General features: G+C 37.3%; 1 protein-coding gene across 31 annotated transcripts in view; it reads right to left on the bottom strand.

Annotated features, from left to right (window-relative positions):
• The window catches only part of DST (dystonin), a 306,991-nt gene that overhangs the window by 139,579 nt on the left and 149,976 nt on the right, over positions 1–17,436 (bottom strand). For 30 of the 31 annotated variants that reach the window (XM_032682528.1, XM_032682533.1, XM_032682525.1 and 27 more), the window contains 22 exons: positions 16,003–16,115; positions 15,761–15,867; positions 15,128–15,247; positions 14,703–14,798; positions 14,496–14,623; positions 11,506–11,599; positions 11,012–11,166; positions 9,689–10,151; positions 9,477–9,605; positions 9,207–9,284; positions 8,932–9,093; positions 8,732–8,836; positions 6,974–7,069; positions 5,570–5,695; positions 5,031–5,183; positions 4,624–4,778; positions 4,343–4,469; positions 3,580–3,763; positions 2,431–2,588; positions 1,929–2,107; positions 1,605–1,743; positions 96–289 (listed from right to left, as the gene is read on the bottom strand). In XM_032682528.1, coding sequence (XP_032538419.1) covers positions 96–289; positions 1,605–1,743; positions 1,929–2,107; positions 2,431–2,588; positions 3,580–3,763; positions 4,343–4,469; positions 4,624–4,778; positions 5,031–5,183; positions 5,570–5,695; positions 6,974–7,069; positions 8,732–8,836; positions 8,932–9,093; positions 9,207–9,284; positions 9,477–9,605; positions 9,689–10,151; positions 11,012–11,166; positions 11,506–11,599; positions 14,496–14,623; positions 14,703–14,798; positions 15,128–15,247; positions 15,761–15,867; positions 16,003–16,115 — 3,261 coding nt within the window. The remainder of the gene's footprint in view (positions 1–95; positions 290–1,604; positions 1,744–1,928; positions 2,108–2,430; positions 2,589–3,579; positions 3,764–4,342; positions 4,470–4,623; positions 4,779–5,030; positions 5,184–5,569; positions 5,696–6,973; positions 7,070–8,731; positions 8,837–8,931; positions 9,094–9,206; positions 9,285–9,476; positions 9,606–9,688; positions 10,152–11,011; positions 11,167–11,505; positions 11,600–14,495; positions 14,624–14,702; positions 14,799–15,127; positions 15,248–15,760; positions 15,868–16,002; positions 16,116–17,436) is intronic. The other variant, XM_032682530.1, reaches the window with a different exon arrangement.

The raw sequence follows: 17,436 nt of genomic DNA, 5'->3' as shown, positions 1-17,436 counted from the left end.
AGACCTGTTTTAGTATGAATTTCTGATTGTTTTTCCTCAGAAATAATAAAATCAGTATAGAACATGAACAATTTATAATAAAAAGTTACACAAACCTATTTTCAATTTGACAGTGAACATTTTGCCACCTCTCGGCCAACTGGTCCACTTTTTCTTTATGCCAGTCAAAGTCAAGATCACGTTCCTTGTGCATTTTAAACATCTGATCACTGATCATCTTTGCCTTCTGCAGTTCATCCTCTAAGGTATGGAATGTTTGTCTTTTTTCATCTACTTCAGACCTCCATTGCTAGTATATGAGAAATGAAAAATTGTAAATAACTCATAAATTATTACACTATTTTATAAATTAGTATTTTACATGAGTAAAATGTATAAATTAATCAATCAAAATGTTTTAATTAATATTTTACTTCTGCTTGCTCAAATACTCAAATGGTACCAGAATGGGTCTGTAGCAAGTTTGGCTGCCGCATGAGAGGAGCCCCGAAGAAAAGATTCAAGGACTCCCTGAAACAACATCTCAGCCTTGGCCATATTGATCACCATAACTGGTCTACTCTGGCCTCCAATCGGGAGGCCTGGAGACACACCATCTATAACGCAGCTGTCTCCTTCGAGAACACACGCAGGATCACTCTCGAGGAAAAAAAGGCAACGCAGAAAGAACCGTGTCTTGCAAAATACACCATCTAAGGAGTCTTTCTGCTGCGCCTTTTGCAATCGGATATGTCTATCACGTATTGGCCTCATAAGCCACCAGCGTGCCTGCAGCAAATGTGGATAGTGCCTTCCCAAATCTTCGTTCGCGAAGCCTAGCCATGATATTACACTATTTTATAAATTAGTATTTTACATGAGTAAAATGTATAAATTAATCAATCAAAATGTTTTAATTAATATTTTACTTCTGCTTGCTCAAATACTCAAATGGTACCAGAATGGGTCTGTAGCAAGTAACAGCTATAAAAATGCAAAATAATTCTTAGTAACAGCAACCCCTAAGACACGTAGATCAAAACAGAGTCATCAAATTAACACAATTACTTCATAAACTACATCTTTCAAAAAAATCATTAGGTAGATGCCAATCACTCTAACAAAAATAAGCATTACTCATAGTTTGCAATAACAAAATGAGGTATATACAGCAAACAAAAAATGCTTAAGTTCAATCTTTCCATTTCTCAAAGATATATGCCCAGCTTCCTAGGAAAGCCTGATTAGTATACTATAGCAGTAGTAGGAATGCTAGTGCGGTCATGTTTATATAACATAAATATAACTCTATGTTTATGTTACCTTACGTATATGCTACCTTGTGAAGAGAAAAAATCTTACTGCAGCATTAAGTGCCACACTTGGAAGTTCAAATACTTCACAGCATTTCGTAACAGCAGGAACATGCTTTCAAACTATCCAACTCCTAATGCTTCAAAGTAATTTTTTCTGAGATGTCAATCCCAATGAAGACTAAAACTAAATGCACAAGCCAATTTTTGATACACTACACAGTATAGCATAACCAAGTCAGGCGTTACAAGATAGATACTTTTTGTCTTATTTTTTTATTTGCCCATGAGAAGGCACCAGCAAACTCTTACCTTTAATGTACCCATCAGGTTTTCAATATGGTTTTTGTCAGCCATTACTGCCTCTTCTTCACACAACTTAGTTTCATAGTGTTTCACTAATGATTCTGCCGTTTGGGTGTTCGTCAGGACCAAATTTATAGTTTTTAATCTGAAAAACAGTAATCTCCTGTTAACTGAACCATCAATAACAACATTCAACACACTTGTGTTCTTCAGTCTTTTCATATTAACTCCCCTTTCCTAGATCAATATTATTCATACTAATATCTTCAATTTATTTTGAAGAGAAAACTGTGAACTAAAATGTGTGATGGAAGATACCCTAGTACATACTTATCTATGAAAATGGAAGACATGGAATAAACTTGATTCATGTTTTGAATAACAACACTGAGCTCAGAGCGCAGGGTAGGGACTGAAGGTGAACCAGCAGCTTGACTGAAAAACTCTTCACATTTATCTGTGATGGCTCCCAAGTCATCCTTCAGTCGATCCAGTTCTTTCTTCAGTTTCTGTAAAATGAAAGGTGACTGACAGTGCTTTCATCCTACATCAACCTGATACATACTCTACATATCACTATCAGTACAGGTATGCCCTTTGCTTGCTTTATGTGGACAACATAAAAAAAAATGAAAAGAAACAAATGTATAATAGGGAAACTAACAGAATCACCATTTACTATCTTCTTTTTCTCATAAACCCAAGTATAATGTTTGATTCGTCTTTACAAGATGCAGTGTAAACCTCGCTGGCTACACTCAAAATACCTGCATATATTTGTTTTTAAATAAAACTCTTCCCCTAGGTGAAACAGACTTTCTCAAAGGCTCACCTCTTGCTCTGAAATCCTAAGCACATTTTCATGTACATCATCCCTTTCCATTGGTGTTCGGATCTGCCGTATTAACCGCTCCTCACAAGTCTCTAGCCGTAGTCTGATATTTCTGACTTCAGAGATGTACAGATTGTAAATAGATTCTTCCTGCTCCTCTGTTGAAAGAAATAAGGTACATATTAGAAGCAAAGTCATCATGACGTTTTCAACATATTGTCTCATGAAACACTTCATAAAGTCATCGTTCTACAAGGATTGGACTCGATCTTTACGGGTCCTTTCCAACTTGGCATATTCTGTGTGATTCTGTGTGAAGTCTTTCTGTGACTGGCTGAAATACCATCAGTTTCCATTGGAATTTTGGTTATAAGGAAAATTTCAGGGACCCTTAATTTTTGCTGTTATTAGATCATCTCCTCACCCACAAAAAACTTTTGTCTGTGGCCATGCATCCCAGGTACAGGCATCACCCCTATGCAGACTTTGCTAAACTCAGTGACTGATTCTCTCAACCAGTGATATCAGGTACCTTAAATTCTCTCTTTCCAGTGCACAGGGTAACACATCTTTCCTGAAGTGCAGTGAACTATGCTAATAATGCAATCAGCTTTGCCCTACTGTATTTCTTTAAATTACTGATTTACTCAACAGTAAATCAGAACAGACATTTTAAGCTTTCTATTCTCAATGCATTAAAAAGTACTTTAAGAGAACAGTAACTACAAGCATTTTGTGAAGCTAGAGAAATACCTAGGATGCTTTTCTTGCCTTAACAGTCTGAAAAAGGTTTTAATTCTGTTATGAAATCAACAAAGCAATCAAGTTGTATTTCCAGCATTCAAAAGCAAGAAAGGCATGACTGAACAGTGAGCTGTAAGGTACGTAATAAATTCTCGGGTGTAACATTTTTTGTAGTACTCTATATATTAAGTAACACAACTATATTTGGTACACAGGTTAATATATACAAAGTTAATACAAAAATTAGAGCTTCAGTACAACATAATTGTGCCCATTGTTAAAACAACTCTCTGTTCAAAAGAATTGAGGTGATAACAATATCAATATGATAAAACAGGTCTCAGGATCAAGAACTAAAATCTCGTTCATGAGGGCATCTTTCTAGCACACTAAACTAAGTTTTACCTCTTTCTGCAGACTTAAGAAGCTCTTGATAGTATTGCTTGCAAACATTAACCTCCCTTTCCAGCTGTGCTGTATCGGAGCTTGTAAAGATTTTGGATTCCTGGCTGTCTTCCAAAAAATCATCAAAGCGGGACTGCAAATTGCTTAAAACCTGCTGATGTTCACCTGGCAGCATCGTCTTTATCTGCAACAGATTATAAACCCAAAGCACAGTCAGAGATGATGCATCACTCACACAGTTCCCCTTTCAAGTCACAGATATGTATGAGAATGAAAAAATGCATTATGGAGGAATGAGTGTTCAGCTGTCCTCAGCTTGAAAGACTAAATGTTGCTTCACAGTTGTTCCACTGTTAGTCAGAAGCTGTAGTATGAGGAAATAATGGCCATCTTCAGGAAGATAAACCTTAGCCTAATGAAGCTAATCTTCCCATAAATGCAGAAAGGTAGACTATTGCAGCACAAAATGCAGAATTTAGCTACTGTTCATTGCTTTCAAGAGGTCTCTGCTCACGACAGGAGACCAGGCTGCAAGCAGTTTTCCTAACACCACTGCTCTGCTTCTTCCCCAAAGGTAGCTGTGAAAAGACTGCTCAGATCAGGGCAGAACATTGCACACTGGTAACCAGCATGGCCACTGCTGCCAGTTAATCCCACAAGGAAGATGAGGATTGCTGCAAATCACTGATTATACATTTCCAGGAAGTGTATCCTATGACTTCCTAGCAAATGGTTAAGAGCCCTTCCTAGTCATAGCACATACCGAGGCAACATTGCCAGCTCTAACAGCTTCAATTTCATTTGTCAGGTAATGCCAGGACACCACACTCTTCATGTTTACATGTGACTCATGCCAAAGGGCCAGAACATTCTGAAATTGCTGTTCAATCCTGAAATATGAAAAAATTCCAACTTTAGATCAGGGTAACACACGAAAAACTAAAAAAACCAACAACACAAAACCACCCTGTAAGATATTCTTTTAACCCAAGCTTCATATAAATTAATTTTAACAGAAAATAGACAGTTTTATTTTGTCCCTACCTGTTGGCTGTATCTATTGCTTCTTTGTTTGGGGGAGGAACTGTAAAGCATACAGATGGAACCATGGCCTCATTACCACTTGGGCTAATGACTTTCCATTTAGCACGATGGGAGTTGTTTGCTAATACACACTCATCATCTTTGTAAATAGTTATCTAGTATTAACAGAAAAGCAGAATAATTTGATGAGCCAAGCATTACAAAATAATCGTACAAAGCACTTCTGCAAACAGTGTCTACAAATAAGCAACAGAACAACAAAACCAATGTTCCAACACAGGGATTTGCTCTTGTTTACTAGGGTGGAAGAAATTTAGAGCCCAGCTTTCTCTAGAACATGGCAATTAACAAAACTTTAGCTGAATTTTCACATCTGTAATTGGTTTGAAGAAACTCAAGTTTCTAACCTCAATTTGTCTATAGTCACAGATGGCTTTAATTGGGATGGATGTTTTGAGTACACAGTCAGGGTTTCTTGGCTTCAGCTGAATTATTGCCTTTGCTCTTCCCACAAGGCCTGCTACTGTGCTCTTATACTGCAAGAGTTGTTCTTTTTCTTCCTAAAACAGTTAAGAAAAGAATACGTCATAAGAGATGGCCAGAATTCAGTGTTGCCTCTTTGATCCTGTTAAGCTTTACTTTTCCTGACTCCTACTGTGTATCTTAAAAGTAACACATTTTACAAGAACAAAGTATCTTTCTGTAGCCACTGGTTTCCCGCATCTGGCATTGTAAATATAAAGAAATAAATAATACTGTGTTTTAAAGTTGTGAAAAACAGTCTTTGCAAATGGATAAATACAACTATTTATTTATAAGTTCTGAAAAATGAACTATTTTCCCTTCACTTTAAATGAATAATCTTAACACATTTTATATCCAACTATGATTCTACACATTTCTGGTTTCATTGTAACTCATGTTAATAGGGTCCTCGAATTCTTACCATAGACTCCTGGACAAGGTCTTCCAGCCTATGAACACTGCTTGATCTATCACAACTGTATTTTCGGTATATGGTATCTTTCAAATTCTTCAAATATTCCATGGCTTCTTTGGCATCACTGAAAAACTAGGACGAGATAAATACCAGAGTTATTTTTAAACAACTTAAAAAGTATACAATCAGCTACACCAAAGTTTATTTCAAGTGCTGACTTTTTAAAAATAACCTTTTCTAGTTGCTTGAAGTGACCATTGCACCACACATGCAGAGAGATTCATGACCTCATGTCTAAATGTACTCTTCAAGAAGGCACACACCAGTTATTCTTGGTACTATATAAATGCAAAATTAATTGAGCAGTTATTGAACTTTAGTTAATTACTGTTCCTGAAATGCAAAAATTTTCTGAAGTCAAGCTTTCTTTGGAATTACAATTACTTCCATATATAAAGAATATAGTGTAGAAACTAGCTGCAAAATCCAGGGAGCAGAGGGGCAAACATTTTGTGTAGAAAGGGAAGTGAGGTGCCACACTTGACGGTTCTGCTTGGGCATCTGCACCCCCAAACTAGGGTCCTGGTTAAGCACAGTTGGGAAGAGAAATGCCTTGTGACAATCCTCACCCCATTCTACCCCTTAAATTTCATTGCTTAAATCCAGAATTCCCATTTCTTATCCTGACCAGTAGGAGCAACAATTGCTTTGTCTTCTACAGTGGCCTTTTCCTCACTTTGGGCTTCCATCCTTCTCAATCCAAAGGAATCTTATCCCAACATCACCTTCTTTTTATTTTCAGTCATCCAACCCAGAAGACACTAAAGATTACTCTTTATAATTTAAATATTTTCAAAAAGTAGATTTTTTAGAAGCCAAAAAAACTAACAAACCAAAAACTCAGTAACTGAGTTCTGCATCGTTTGCTGAGTGGATGGATGACAATCAGGCAAGCAAATGAATGTTTCGTTGGACCTGTCTGCTGTCAGGGTGTTCTCTGCTCCATTTATTATTAATACTGTACATTCTATTTCCTTCTGAGAAGTTCTGGAATAACCATCTAGAATATGTTCTCCCATCCTCCAGTCTACATCATCTGCAGAAGCTGTATTAATAGTTGTTATGCACAACAGGGAGAGAACATGGCTTCTTTCTCAGAGCCTCCACCTCCAGCTGCATCACTGAAAAAAATCTCAGGCTGGATTTTTACCTGCTGTGACCAGATACAACTGTAGTGAAGAAATACAGGCATGGTAACACTGTGGGAGTATAGCTCATCATCTAATGACTGTACATGACAAATGTCAATTCTACAACTACTGTGAGAGAACAACTAGCACTTCTGGTGGAACTTTTTGACCATGGACATAACTTAAAACATTTCACATTTTTATTGATTTACTTTCTTACCTCAAAATATGCAGCATTTTCTCTCAAATGTTGTTCAACACAGTGACAGAGCTGGAGAATCCAGCTCCATTGGGTCTGCATTGCTGCTCTATAGGCCTTTAAGGAAGAGAGATATATTTTAAAAAAGGAAATTACAATTAAAACTTGAATACCTTTAGGAAACGTGAAAGCAACATAGCAAACACAAGAAGCTAAACTTGACCTCCTCACCCTGGAAAAGCAAGCTGCAGCAAGGAAAATTCCCATTAGATGTGATGAAAAAAACCCCTGTCACTACAGCATAGTCAAACATAAGAAAACTTGCCCAGAGGGATGTGAAATCACCATCCTCTGGCCTGGTCAGAATTGGGCCAAACAAATCCCTGACACTGCTTCAAGCAAGAGCTGGAGTACAACTCCAAAGGTTCCTCCAGTCTAAGCTCATCTACAATTCTGTAGCTCTATTTACTCAATCAAATTAGATGCATTCTTTCCTGGACATAAATCGGATATTAAAGTACCACTGACTACACAATTAAAAAAGAAATAATCAGGGCTCTCTGCAATAGATAACTTAGTGTGACACTCGCGCAGGAATTTAAAGCGCCTTCACCAGCAGGGGGCGCTCTCGCCTCCGGGAAATCAGCCACAGGTTTCGGATTTTAAATCCGATTCTCAGGGAATTCAAAACAGCTTTTCCATTGGCTTCAAGGAATTTCAAAATGATGCATTAATGCATAGGTTCTTCTGTAGAAAAGGATTTTTTTATTATTATTTTTAATAAATATCTCAGCATAGCATTACTGGAGACAGCATAACCTGCACAGTCATTGTCACTGTAGTGGCCTGGTTTCATAATATGCATCTTTAATATATTAGTATATTACAGTGATAGGAAACCACTAGAATAGCATATACTTTTAAGGAATAGAAATCCCCACATTACATAAAAAGTCATTTATTACTGAGAGAAGGAAGGAAGGGAGGAGTTTTCTTCAAGTTTCCAATTTAGGCAGATGTGAACTCACTGAGCTGAAGAACAATAAAAATCCATTCTTTCTGACTTTTTTTATTCTTATATAATAACTCAGCTATTCACTGTTTCAATGTTTACCACCTACTGCCTGTATCTACTCTTTTCTCGAAGACCTACAAGTAAAAACACTTTACATTCTCCTTTGGAAACATGTTATGACCCTATAACAGCTACAGTAAATTTTCTGTACATGTTGCATAGAGCTTGATTCAAGCCTGAAGTAAATCACATCACCTGGTCGTATTTTTAACATCCAAACAGGTTTCATAATTCACTGACAAATAAGTTATGAAACCAACTCTAAATCATAATAGGAACCTGCAGGTAGAGTAAACAACCAGAAAAGCTCTCACTGAAACTTCTTTTAATCCAACAGGAAAGAAACCACATAAGGACTGTTCTGTGCCTCTCCACTAATGCAGTTTGTATCAATAACACTAAAAGCTGCGTGCATGACCAGAAACATCTGTACAGACCAACTCTGAAAATTTTAATTTTAGAGTTTAGGGGAATTTCATCTAAGCAATCCAAGATGTATCCGTAACTTTATAAAAGTGTTTTTATTTTTTGAAAACTGGAATACAGATATGAGAGAGATGCTGAAGAAGAAAGAAAAAAAGGCCCTTTTATTTAGAGTCTTGTTTAATTTCCTCTAAGTTAGCACTTCCCTTCTTTTCCCCCAAAATTAAGCTCTGTTAAATCCCAAAACTTTTGCTGTTTCTGTGTTGTTTTTACTAACTTACTTCAATGGTTAGCCTGGCTGGGTGATTTTCAAGAAGCAACTGTTCAGCTATTTCTTGTACTGATCTTATAACTTCTTCTTTTTCATCAAGTTCTCTCATTAATTCCTTTTTCCAGACAAAGAAAAAAAAAGTATTAGAAATCTCTTAAATTATCAAAGATTACTTAATTATTCTCTCTGGATTATACTAACAATACATACTGCATGATATTCCTTTTTTCTTGTTATATTGGAGTTTCTCTCACTCCAGTCATATGCAACCTCTTCCTCTTCTTTTTCATTCAGCCATATCAATTCTCTAGTAGCACGAGACACAAAATTGTGAAGAGTATCTAGATGCCTTTCCTGATTTCTCGATGTGTTCTTTATTAAAAAGAAAAAAAAAATATTTACAAGAATCAGAATTTAAAGTTCACCCCTTATGAGAGATTATGCACACTGAAAAGCTGGACATGGAAGAGGAATGATGAACTTACCAAGAGCTTTGAATACTGACTCTCCAGTTTGTGCAATTTTTCCACATAACTGAGTTTAAGAGGAGCAGTCATTTGGATCTGTATTTGGCATATGAGATCAAAAGACAACAGAAAGGTTAGATATGTTAAACCACTAGATATCAAAAGTCATCCAGAGATCAGAAGTAAAAGTAAGACTGTGAAACCCAAACATAGTTCTAAAATTCAACATTAGTTTATGGGTCACCCAGTGAGAAATTAACCAAAGAAATAAAGAATATGGTGCAGTACCTCACTCATTTTGGCTTCTTTAAGGCTGGATTCAAATTCCTCAATAGCTTTGTGGACATTTTTGTGATTTTCCAAATGGCTTTCAACACTTGGCAAATCTGAACCCCATTCTGTTCGATCAAGTTGCACCTTACAAAAAGGAAGAAAAAATTAGCCATGTTCTAAAGTAAACATAATAATTAAAAGTGGACTGTTTCCATAAAGATGGGTACCTGCATTTCTTCCACCCAGCTCAATAGGTCCTGGACAAATTTCATGTTCACCTCTTCTTCTGTTAAATTCTGATCCACAAAAGCTGATTTCATAAGAGGTTTTCTGATTTGCATCAGTTTGAGTGTTTGCAGAGTCCCACTGTCCACTCCTGTCACATAGCTCTGGATTAACCGTGGTGGGATGCCTGGTGGGTAAGCGGGAGTGATGGTTGGTGTCAGTCTGGAAGTAAGACCTGATGAAAGGCCAGATGTCAAGCTGGAAGAAGTCAAAGTAGGTGTTAAACCTTGGGTCATTGCAGCATTTAATTCAGGGGTTAGGTTTGTTGTAAATCCTGAGTTTAGGCTTTCAGTTATTCCTGATATCATAAGCTTTGTCTGCTCTGTGGTCAGTGCATGCCCCTTGTTGTACACAGAAGAACATTCAGTCCGTAAGGCCATCAGTTCATCACGAAGTTTTGCAACTCTATTAAAATAAAATAAGAGAAAAAATAAATAAAAATAACTTCAATGAATGCTTATGATTAAGGTTTATCATGCTGAACTGATTTGAATAGTGATTTGAATTCACATGATCTCTTACACTTCAGTCACACTTAAATATTTATAAAAAAGCTCTTCTATCAGAAAGTACAGGATATGTCAGCTTATACTTCTATACAGATAACAGATGAAGAAATCAGGCAATGACTAAAAAAATCAGCATGGTATGGGCACTAACATGCACTATAAACGATTCCAGTGAACAATCAGCAAACCAGAAATCTTGCAAGATACTACATGTTGCAGTAGATCAAACACTTGCAGTTCACTGCCAAGGAGCTATGTGCTTGGTCTCAACCAGTGCAGGATGGATCCTGAAAAACTTTAGAGCCACTTCTTCATAAAACTGAATTATGCTGTTTAAATGCTTCTTTGTGCCAAGACTGTACACACTGCCACAAATAACTTCATGTTACCTCACTTATTACCTGTTAAACCTATAGCTATCACCTAAAATCTTGCCCCCATTTAAAAAAAAATCAAAGTTAGTGAATTCTAAACACATTTTAGGTACAATAACACAAGCTAACATCTTTACACACAAATATCTAGTAGACATTAAACATTAAGACATGTTCAGGGGAACTACTTCATTTTCACAAATAAGTACAAACAGCTCCTCTTGTCTTCAATATTTGTGGGCAATGTACCCATCAAACTACCTGATATCTGGGTGCCTAGTGCCAGATCGATAAATTTATCCACTGACAGAAAGAACTGAAAATGTAAGGGGTATCCACACTTAGGACATTTATTTGTTTACATAAACACACTGTAAAGTACCTTTGAACAAGCTGGTCTGCTTGATAGTATTTTCCATCAATAAGAATTTGGGCATCAACCACTTGCTGACGGAGAAGGTTCTCAGATTCAAGAATATAGCCAGCTATCTCTGCTTCATGTTGGAACTGGAGCCCTGACTCTAATCGCTTGGTGTCCTTAATGAATAAGAGAAAGTCATTAAGCCTTGCAGCTAAACCAAAGGGAAATCAGCTGTAAGAATTTCTAATTTTTTTTTTTTTTTGTAAAAACTTCTTCTGATCTCGAAACAATTGTGAAGGATTTTATCTAACTACTGACAAAAAGAGAAGGCAACACAACCTACTCTAGGCAATTTGTGGTATTTTCTTGAAGAAATGCTATATTAACAGTACAACAAAAGTAGCAGCTATGAAGGTTGCATTCAAAAATCCTTAGGAGTTTATTTTTTTTTTAAGTAGTCATTGTACTGCTATAAATTCATGAATACAGACAAGTAAAATCACTGACTGACTTACAGACTGCAGAGCGTTCCGGGCAAGTATCAGTTTATCCTCACAGCTCCGGCTGTCCCGCTGAATTCTGTTGGCAATTTGCTGCAGCATTTCCAACCTAGGTGATGCCAAAGTTTTTCAAAAAAATCAATAAGTATTAAAGTTATTTATATTTACCAATTGTGTTGTATGACTTTAAAAACAAACAAATGAATCAACAGCATCTAACATAAAGCACAAATACATATGCCAAGTTACCTGTTCCCTTCTAAGGTGCCATTACCAAAGCTTATACAAGATTTAATCAGCGTGGGACCACAATTAACAGAAAGGAAATTCTCGTTAGAATCAACGCTGGTTCGAGTACTAGTACTGTTGCTAAACAGTGAATCGCTGCTATGATAGCTATAACTACTGCTATTCATTTTTACATCCAGAGCACGGTCCTTCTGGCTGTTTACACTCGCTGAAAAATGAAAATATAAAACTCCTACAAAATGTACAGCTTCTAGGGATGTAGTTCCACTACTGGCTTTTGAAACACCTAGTACTCCTCCTTTAAATAGGCTTCAGTACGCACATTCAAAACCCAGCAATTAATATTCTGCCAGCTTTTCAAAGGATTGTACCTGGGGCTATGTATGCTACCTTGCTTTTGGCTTCTCTACCTTGCAATAAAGCTCTGCAAGTACAGACTAGGCAGCAACATCAGGGCGTCTCTAGGAAACAGACATGCCAAATATTTTATTTAAGTGTCACTAAATAACTACAAAGCCAAGTAAGAACTAAAAGAACTCTTTGCAGTGTTTCTCACTCTTCAATGAAAAGTTTCAAAAACAAGCAAAGTGTGAAATCCTCACTCAACAGTTCAGTACAAATAACTTCTAGGTTGGGCTGACTCCTTTTTCTTCAAACGGAAATGCACAATAAAACTGGGAGAGTATCATGGTTAATCAGCTCATAACAATATAATCTGAGACACCTGTACACCATCCAACCCACCGTTACTACTCCACTGTCCAAGCATGCATGTTTACTGAAAATTTCCTCTCACGTTCTTCTACATTCACAGACAACTGCTTCTTGCTGCTTTGACCACAAAACAAGTAAGAAAAATCTGATCACTGCTCTTTCCTTTACATTTTAACTCAGAACCTGGGTTAGGGGTGATTTTTTCAGTATTTCACCCCCTGCTTTTAGGATTCCTGAACAACCACACCCACCCCACAAGGTGACTGTTTACACAGAAGAGCACAGCAAAGGCACAGACACACCCCTGCTGCATGCCAAACTCTGCTAGTTTGGCACTCAGTCTGGCACTTTCCTCACTAACATCATAATAAGTTTGATCCCATACACCAATCTGGCCACACATTGTCTATCCATGTTGATACTTTCAGATGTGTTCACCAGACTTGTAGGTAAAGTTTTATTACTTACCAAATTTCAGTATTAGAGGTCACATTTTTGCCACAATCAAATTTCACCCCAGGAATTGTATCAACACCTCATATTAATGAGATGCACTAATAACCAATACAACAGATATGGATGACATTCTTGTGCCCAGAACAACAGATAATCTTAACTTGTTGACTAAGCCAGAATCACTTAAAGAAATTTTTTCTCTCATTTTACAGGGACCACCACGTGTAGTGACTATCACTCTACGATCTGTCACTCTGTTTACCATTCCTGAAATACAGGAAGGAGTTTAGGTTCACATTTGTTTACCTGTGCTCCATCCATATGAATAAAAAATAAATAAACTAACATCTTTTACACATTTTCTCAACAAAGATAATAGAGCTCTCTGCAAGTATGAACAGAATTTCTACTGGTGAAGCCAGACACTAACTTTGCTTTTGGCATCTTGGGACAGATTAACCTACAAGACCTAGCAGGCTGTATTTCTGCTGCTTCTTTCCAGTATTCTGCTCTGCATAAAGCGGACAACCTCTGTATTGCAGGGGACAACTTTGTATTCCTCTATAGGAACTTGTTCCATAGTAGGGTGCTGTGAATCAACACCTCCCACTGAATCTGCTGTTTCAGTCATGCTCTTGCTTTTGTAAGTATGACACATATTTAACTAACTTTGACTGTCATTGGGATCTTCTCCGGCTGAAATCTGTCTCTTTCTGAGGAATTCCTATACAATGATCCGGATTCTTCATACCTACTTTAAGGTACCTAGGAGCAAGGAGAAGGATCACCCTATTGTCACCAGAAAGTCAGTGACAGGATTCTCTAGAAAGTGATTCAGATCTTAGGTGTCTCCTTTGGATGCTTAAAGTTAAGCAAAATGAATTCAGACCCAGGTGTCTATATCTACCCACATGCAGAAGCCCCAAAAAGCACTTAACTTAAAGAAAAGAGGGTTTTTCCTAATTAATGAACGGATAACACCTGTGTCCACCACAGAACTTAAGAAATACCATTAAAAAGGAGAAATGTTCTCAGATTGCATCAAGAGTTTAATTATGCTCAGTAATTTGCTAGTATGTTACTAGCGATGTACAAAACAGTGTCACACATCCTACTACCATGGAAGATGACTATGCATTTTGCACATCTAAGTGTTTTGTGTGCTCTTGAGAACAACTAACTCAAACAATCTCTAAACAGGATGTTAGCCCACAAACTTGTGCAGCAAGTGAAATACACATTTCATGTAAAGGATGAGGATGGTGCTTATTTGAGACAGTGAACTGATATAAACCCAGCTCTGACTAACTGTACAAAGAAGGTGGCTATATTTGTGTGTAAGTGCTTTGATGATCTGAGGCACAGATACTGTTCATCTTGACCGTCTGAGACCACAGAAGTTATTTCTGTCTGGACCTGCCTCTATGAAGCAGGTAAAGAACTTCAGGCCTTGAACAAAAGTAGAATTACTTGATCTAGTAAAATAACGTGGAATTTATCATGGAAGAAGGTATTTAAAAATTTCAGTATGGGTTAAAACAACAGAAAATACATTAACCAAGCCTGTCCAACGTTCACTAGCGTACCTCTCCACTTCAGGTCGAAGAGTCTTCTCTCTTTCCAGCATGGCAATAATAAGCTTTCCCCATTCTTTTTCTATATCATTTGGATGGTAGCCTTGAGAAAGTTTGATGCGTCCAAATTCTATCCAGACCTTAACAATTCATACATATTTGTTATTTTAAGCCACAGAAAGGGAACTTCTATACATTTCAATGCATGTTAAAACTTACCTCTAGCAGTTTATATAGACGTTTAATTTTTGATTTATCTGCCTCCTTTGGTGGAATTTCTGTTTCCTTAAACTGTAAATATTGATTATAAAGTGCCTACAGAAACATAAAAAAACATCGTCAGCTTTTACTTATAGTTAATATAACGTTCTTCTTTAAACCCTCTCCTAATATTCTTCACAAGCTTACCTTTATACTGTACTACCACAGTTCTACAAAAAATGATCAGTGTCAAACTAAAGATTTGCTTTTGGTTGTTCATATGTTAGTAATGTATTTATTTACTTCGAAAAGGTCAAGAAGTAGTACTGCTCTAGAGTTGCTTTAATTGAATAAATCAATAAGCACATCATTTGTTAAAGCTTGCTTTGAGTCAGTAACGTAAAGTGTAATTCCAACAGAAAGTTTAAGCCATCACATCTCACCTTCAATTCCACAGGATTGTTGGGAAATGTTCTGTCAGACATTATCATGACATGGTGTCTGATCCACTGCATGAGGTAGTTCACCATATTCTGATATTCAACCCATTTGACTTCCACATCCTGCCAAAGCAAAACCCAGATTACAGAACAGATGAAAATCATCTGAGACATCATTTCTCCTTCAGCTTTGAAGACTGAGGTCTTCACACATATAAAAAGAGATTTTGAAATCCTGCAATTCTGAAACAATATTTACTTGCTCATTACAGCCCACTTTAAGTTTCCAAATATATGATTTGGTCCCAAATAATTCCACTGAAAACACAGTATTTTCTAGGTTAGTAAACTTGAGATTGATAATAATCAGAGAGGCAAAATGTATATGTCCATGACTGAAAAGTAAGAACTATGAATTGATCTTTTTCCAACTTCAGTTATATTGTTTTTAGTTAAGCTCTTAGCACAGATATTTTCATGTCCACAATATGAAACAGCTAAGACTCTAAAATCTCAGCCTAGAAAAATCATGTCAAAGAAAAGTGTGACAGCAGTCCTGCGGAAGATCCAGCTAACATTCTGGATCTGAAATCCAGAATTTTATTAATGATGCACAAATATTTTTCTCTTACTTACATTTGCACTGATGCCTTCACCACCTTCTGGTACTTTGGGAAATGCATCATAAAGTGATGACACATAAGTTATTACTGACTTCTCATCAGGTGAGGAAACATCGACATCTAAAAGAGCAAGACAGAACACCACTTTATCACATAGTTGTAAGAATGCCCGCAAATATGCTACAACCTGCAGGCAGATTGAATTTTATTTTAATGCTAGGGGTTTTGCAACAAAGCCCTCTGCAACTCTCTTACCTTCAGGATCCAGAAGTCTGGCAACACCAAGTTTTTCTGCTACAAAAAAAGCATGTTCTAAATTTGCAAGGTTGCTTTGAACAGCAACGGTATTCATGTCTATCAGGTCCGGCCTGTCAAATAAGAACAGTAACACTTGGTTACAACTCTTTACCGGTTTGAAATCACTGCTGTATTGGTAAATCAAACCAAGAGCATGGATGGATATAGCAACAGTTTTCATTAAAAAGGATTTCACTAAAATCAGGTGAATAGGCTGAGGTCACTGCTAATCGAGAAACACAAGCAATTACAACACTGTAACTTCTCTATCTACAAGCTAAAGTTTCTATCCATCCCTTGTATCCATCTCTATTTTCTTATGCATATTTATTCATGTGCACTGCCATTGTATTATGACGCCTTGTCCTTTCCACTGCACTTGGGGGGGGGGGTTGAACTCACTTTTCTCTTTTACACAAGGCAGTTAATTTCTAGGGCTTTTACAAGTTTTTAGTCATTCCTCATCAAATTCTTCACCACGTGTCAGAACCCACAGAGTAACAAAGTTTAGTCACAAAAAATATCACTTTAACCTATTCCTGCTGAGCTTTAAAGTCTTCAAATGGCGGACACTGACATTGAAGCCCTGCTTTCAATTAAACACTGCTGCCAGTTCTCTTATAGAAAACTCTTAGTCCTTGCACTTACACATTCACACCTTCATCCTGCTAAACTCCACTGCCAGCCACAATACGTTTGTTTTAATGGAATGCTTGTCTTAAGCCAATCTTACCTGTAAACATTTTTAAGGCCTAAAAGTATTATCCTGTACCAATTCTGTATCAGCATCATTGCTTTAATGTTTTAAATTAATGTAAAGTTTCAGAATCACAGAATATGCTGAGTTGGAAGAGACCCACAAGGATCATCAAGTCCAACTCCTGGCCCTGCACAGAAACATCCCCAACAGTCACACCATGTGCCTGAGAGTATCATCCAAATGCTTCTTGAACTCTGGCAGGCTTGGTGCTGTGATCAGTTCCCTGGGGAGCCTGTTCCAGTGCCCAACCACTCTTTGGGTGAAGACCTTTTTTCTAATATCCAACCTAAAACTCCCCTGACACAACTTCAGGCCATTCCCTTGGATCCTGTCACTGTCACCACAGAGAAGAGATCAGTGCCTGCCCCCCCTCTTCCTCCAATGAGGAAGTTGTAGACTGTAAGGAGGTATCTCCCCATTTTCCTCTGCTCCATGCTGAACAGACCAAAACTACTGTTGTCCTTTTAGCTTGCTGTGTAGGACTTGGCTTTTAGATTTTGCAGTTCTCAGTGCAGAGTATGTTACTCTCTGCCTCTTTCAGCACTGGGAATTCTGTTAGCCATAACACCAAAAAGAAAGGGACTTCCAAAGATGCTGAGCAAAAATTCATCCCACTGAAGCTAACCAGAGCC

Source organism: Chiroxiphia lanceolata, chromosome 3 (genome assembly GCF_009829145.1).
Source record: "Chiroxiphia lanceolata isolate bChiLan1 chromosome 3, bChiLan1.pri, whole genome shotgun sequence".
Classification (NCBI taxonomy): domain Eukaryota; kingdom Metazoa; phylum Chordata; class Aves; order Passeriformes; family Pipridae; genus Chiroxiphia; species Chiroxiphia lanceolata.
Note: the sequence above shows the minus strand (reverse complement) of the source record. Positions and strands in the feature narration are given on the sequence as shown.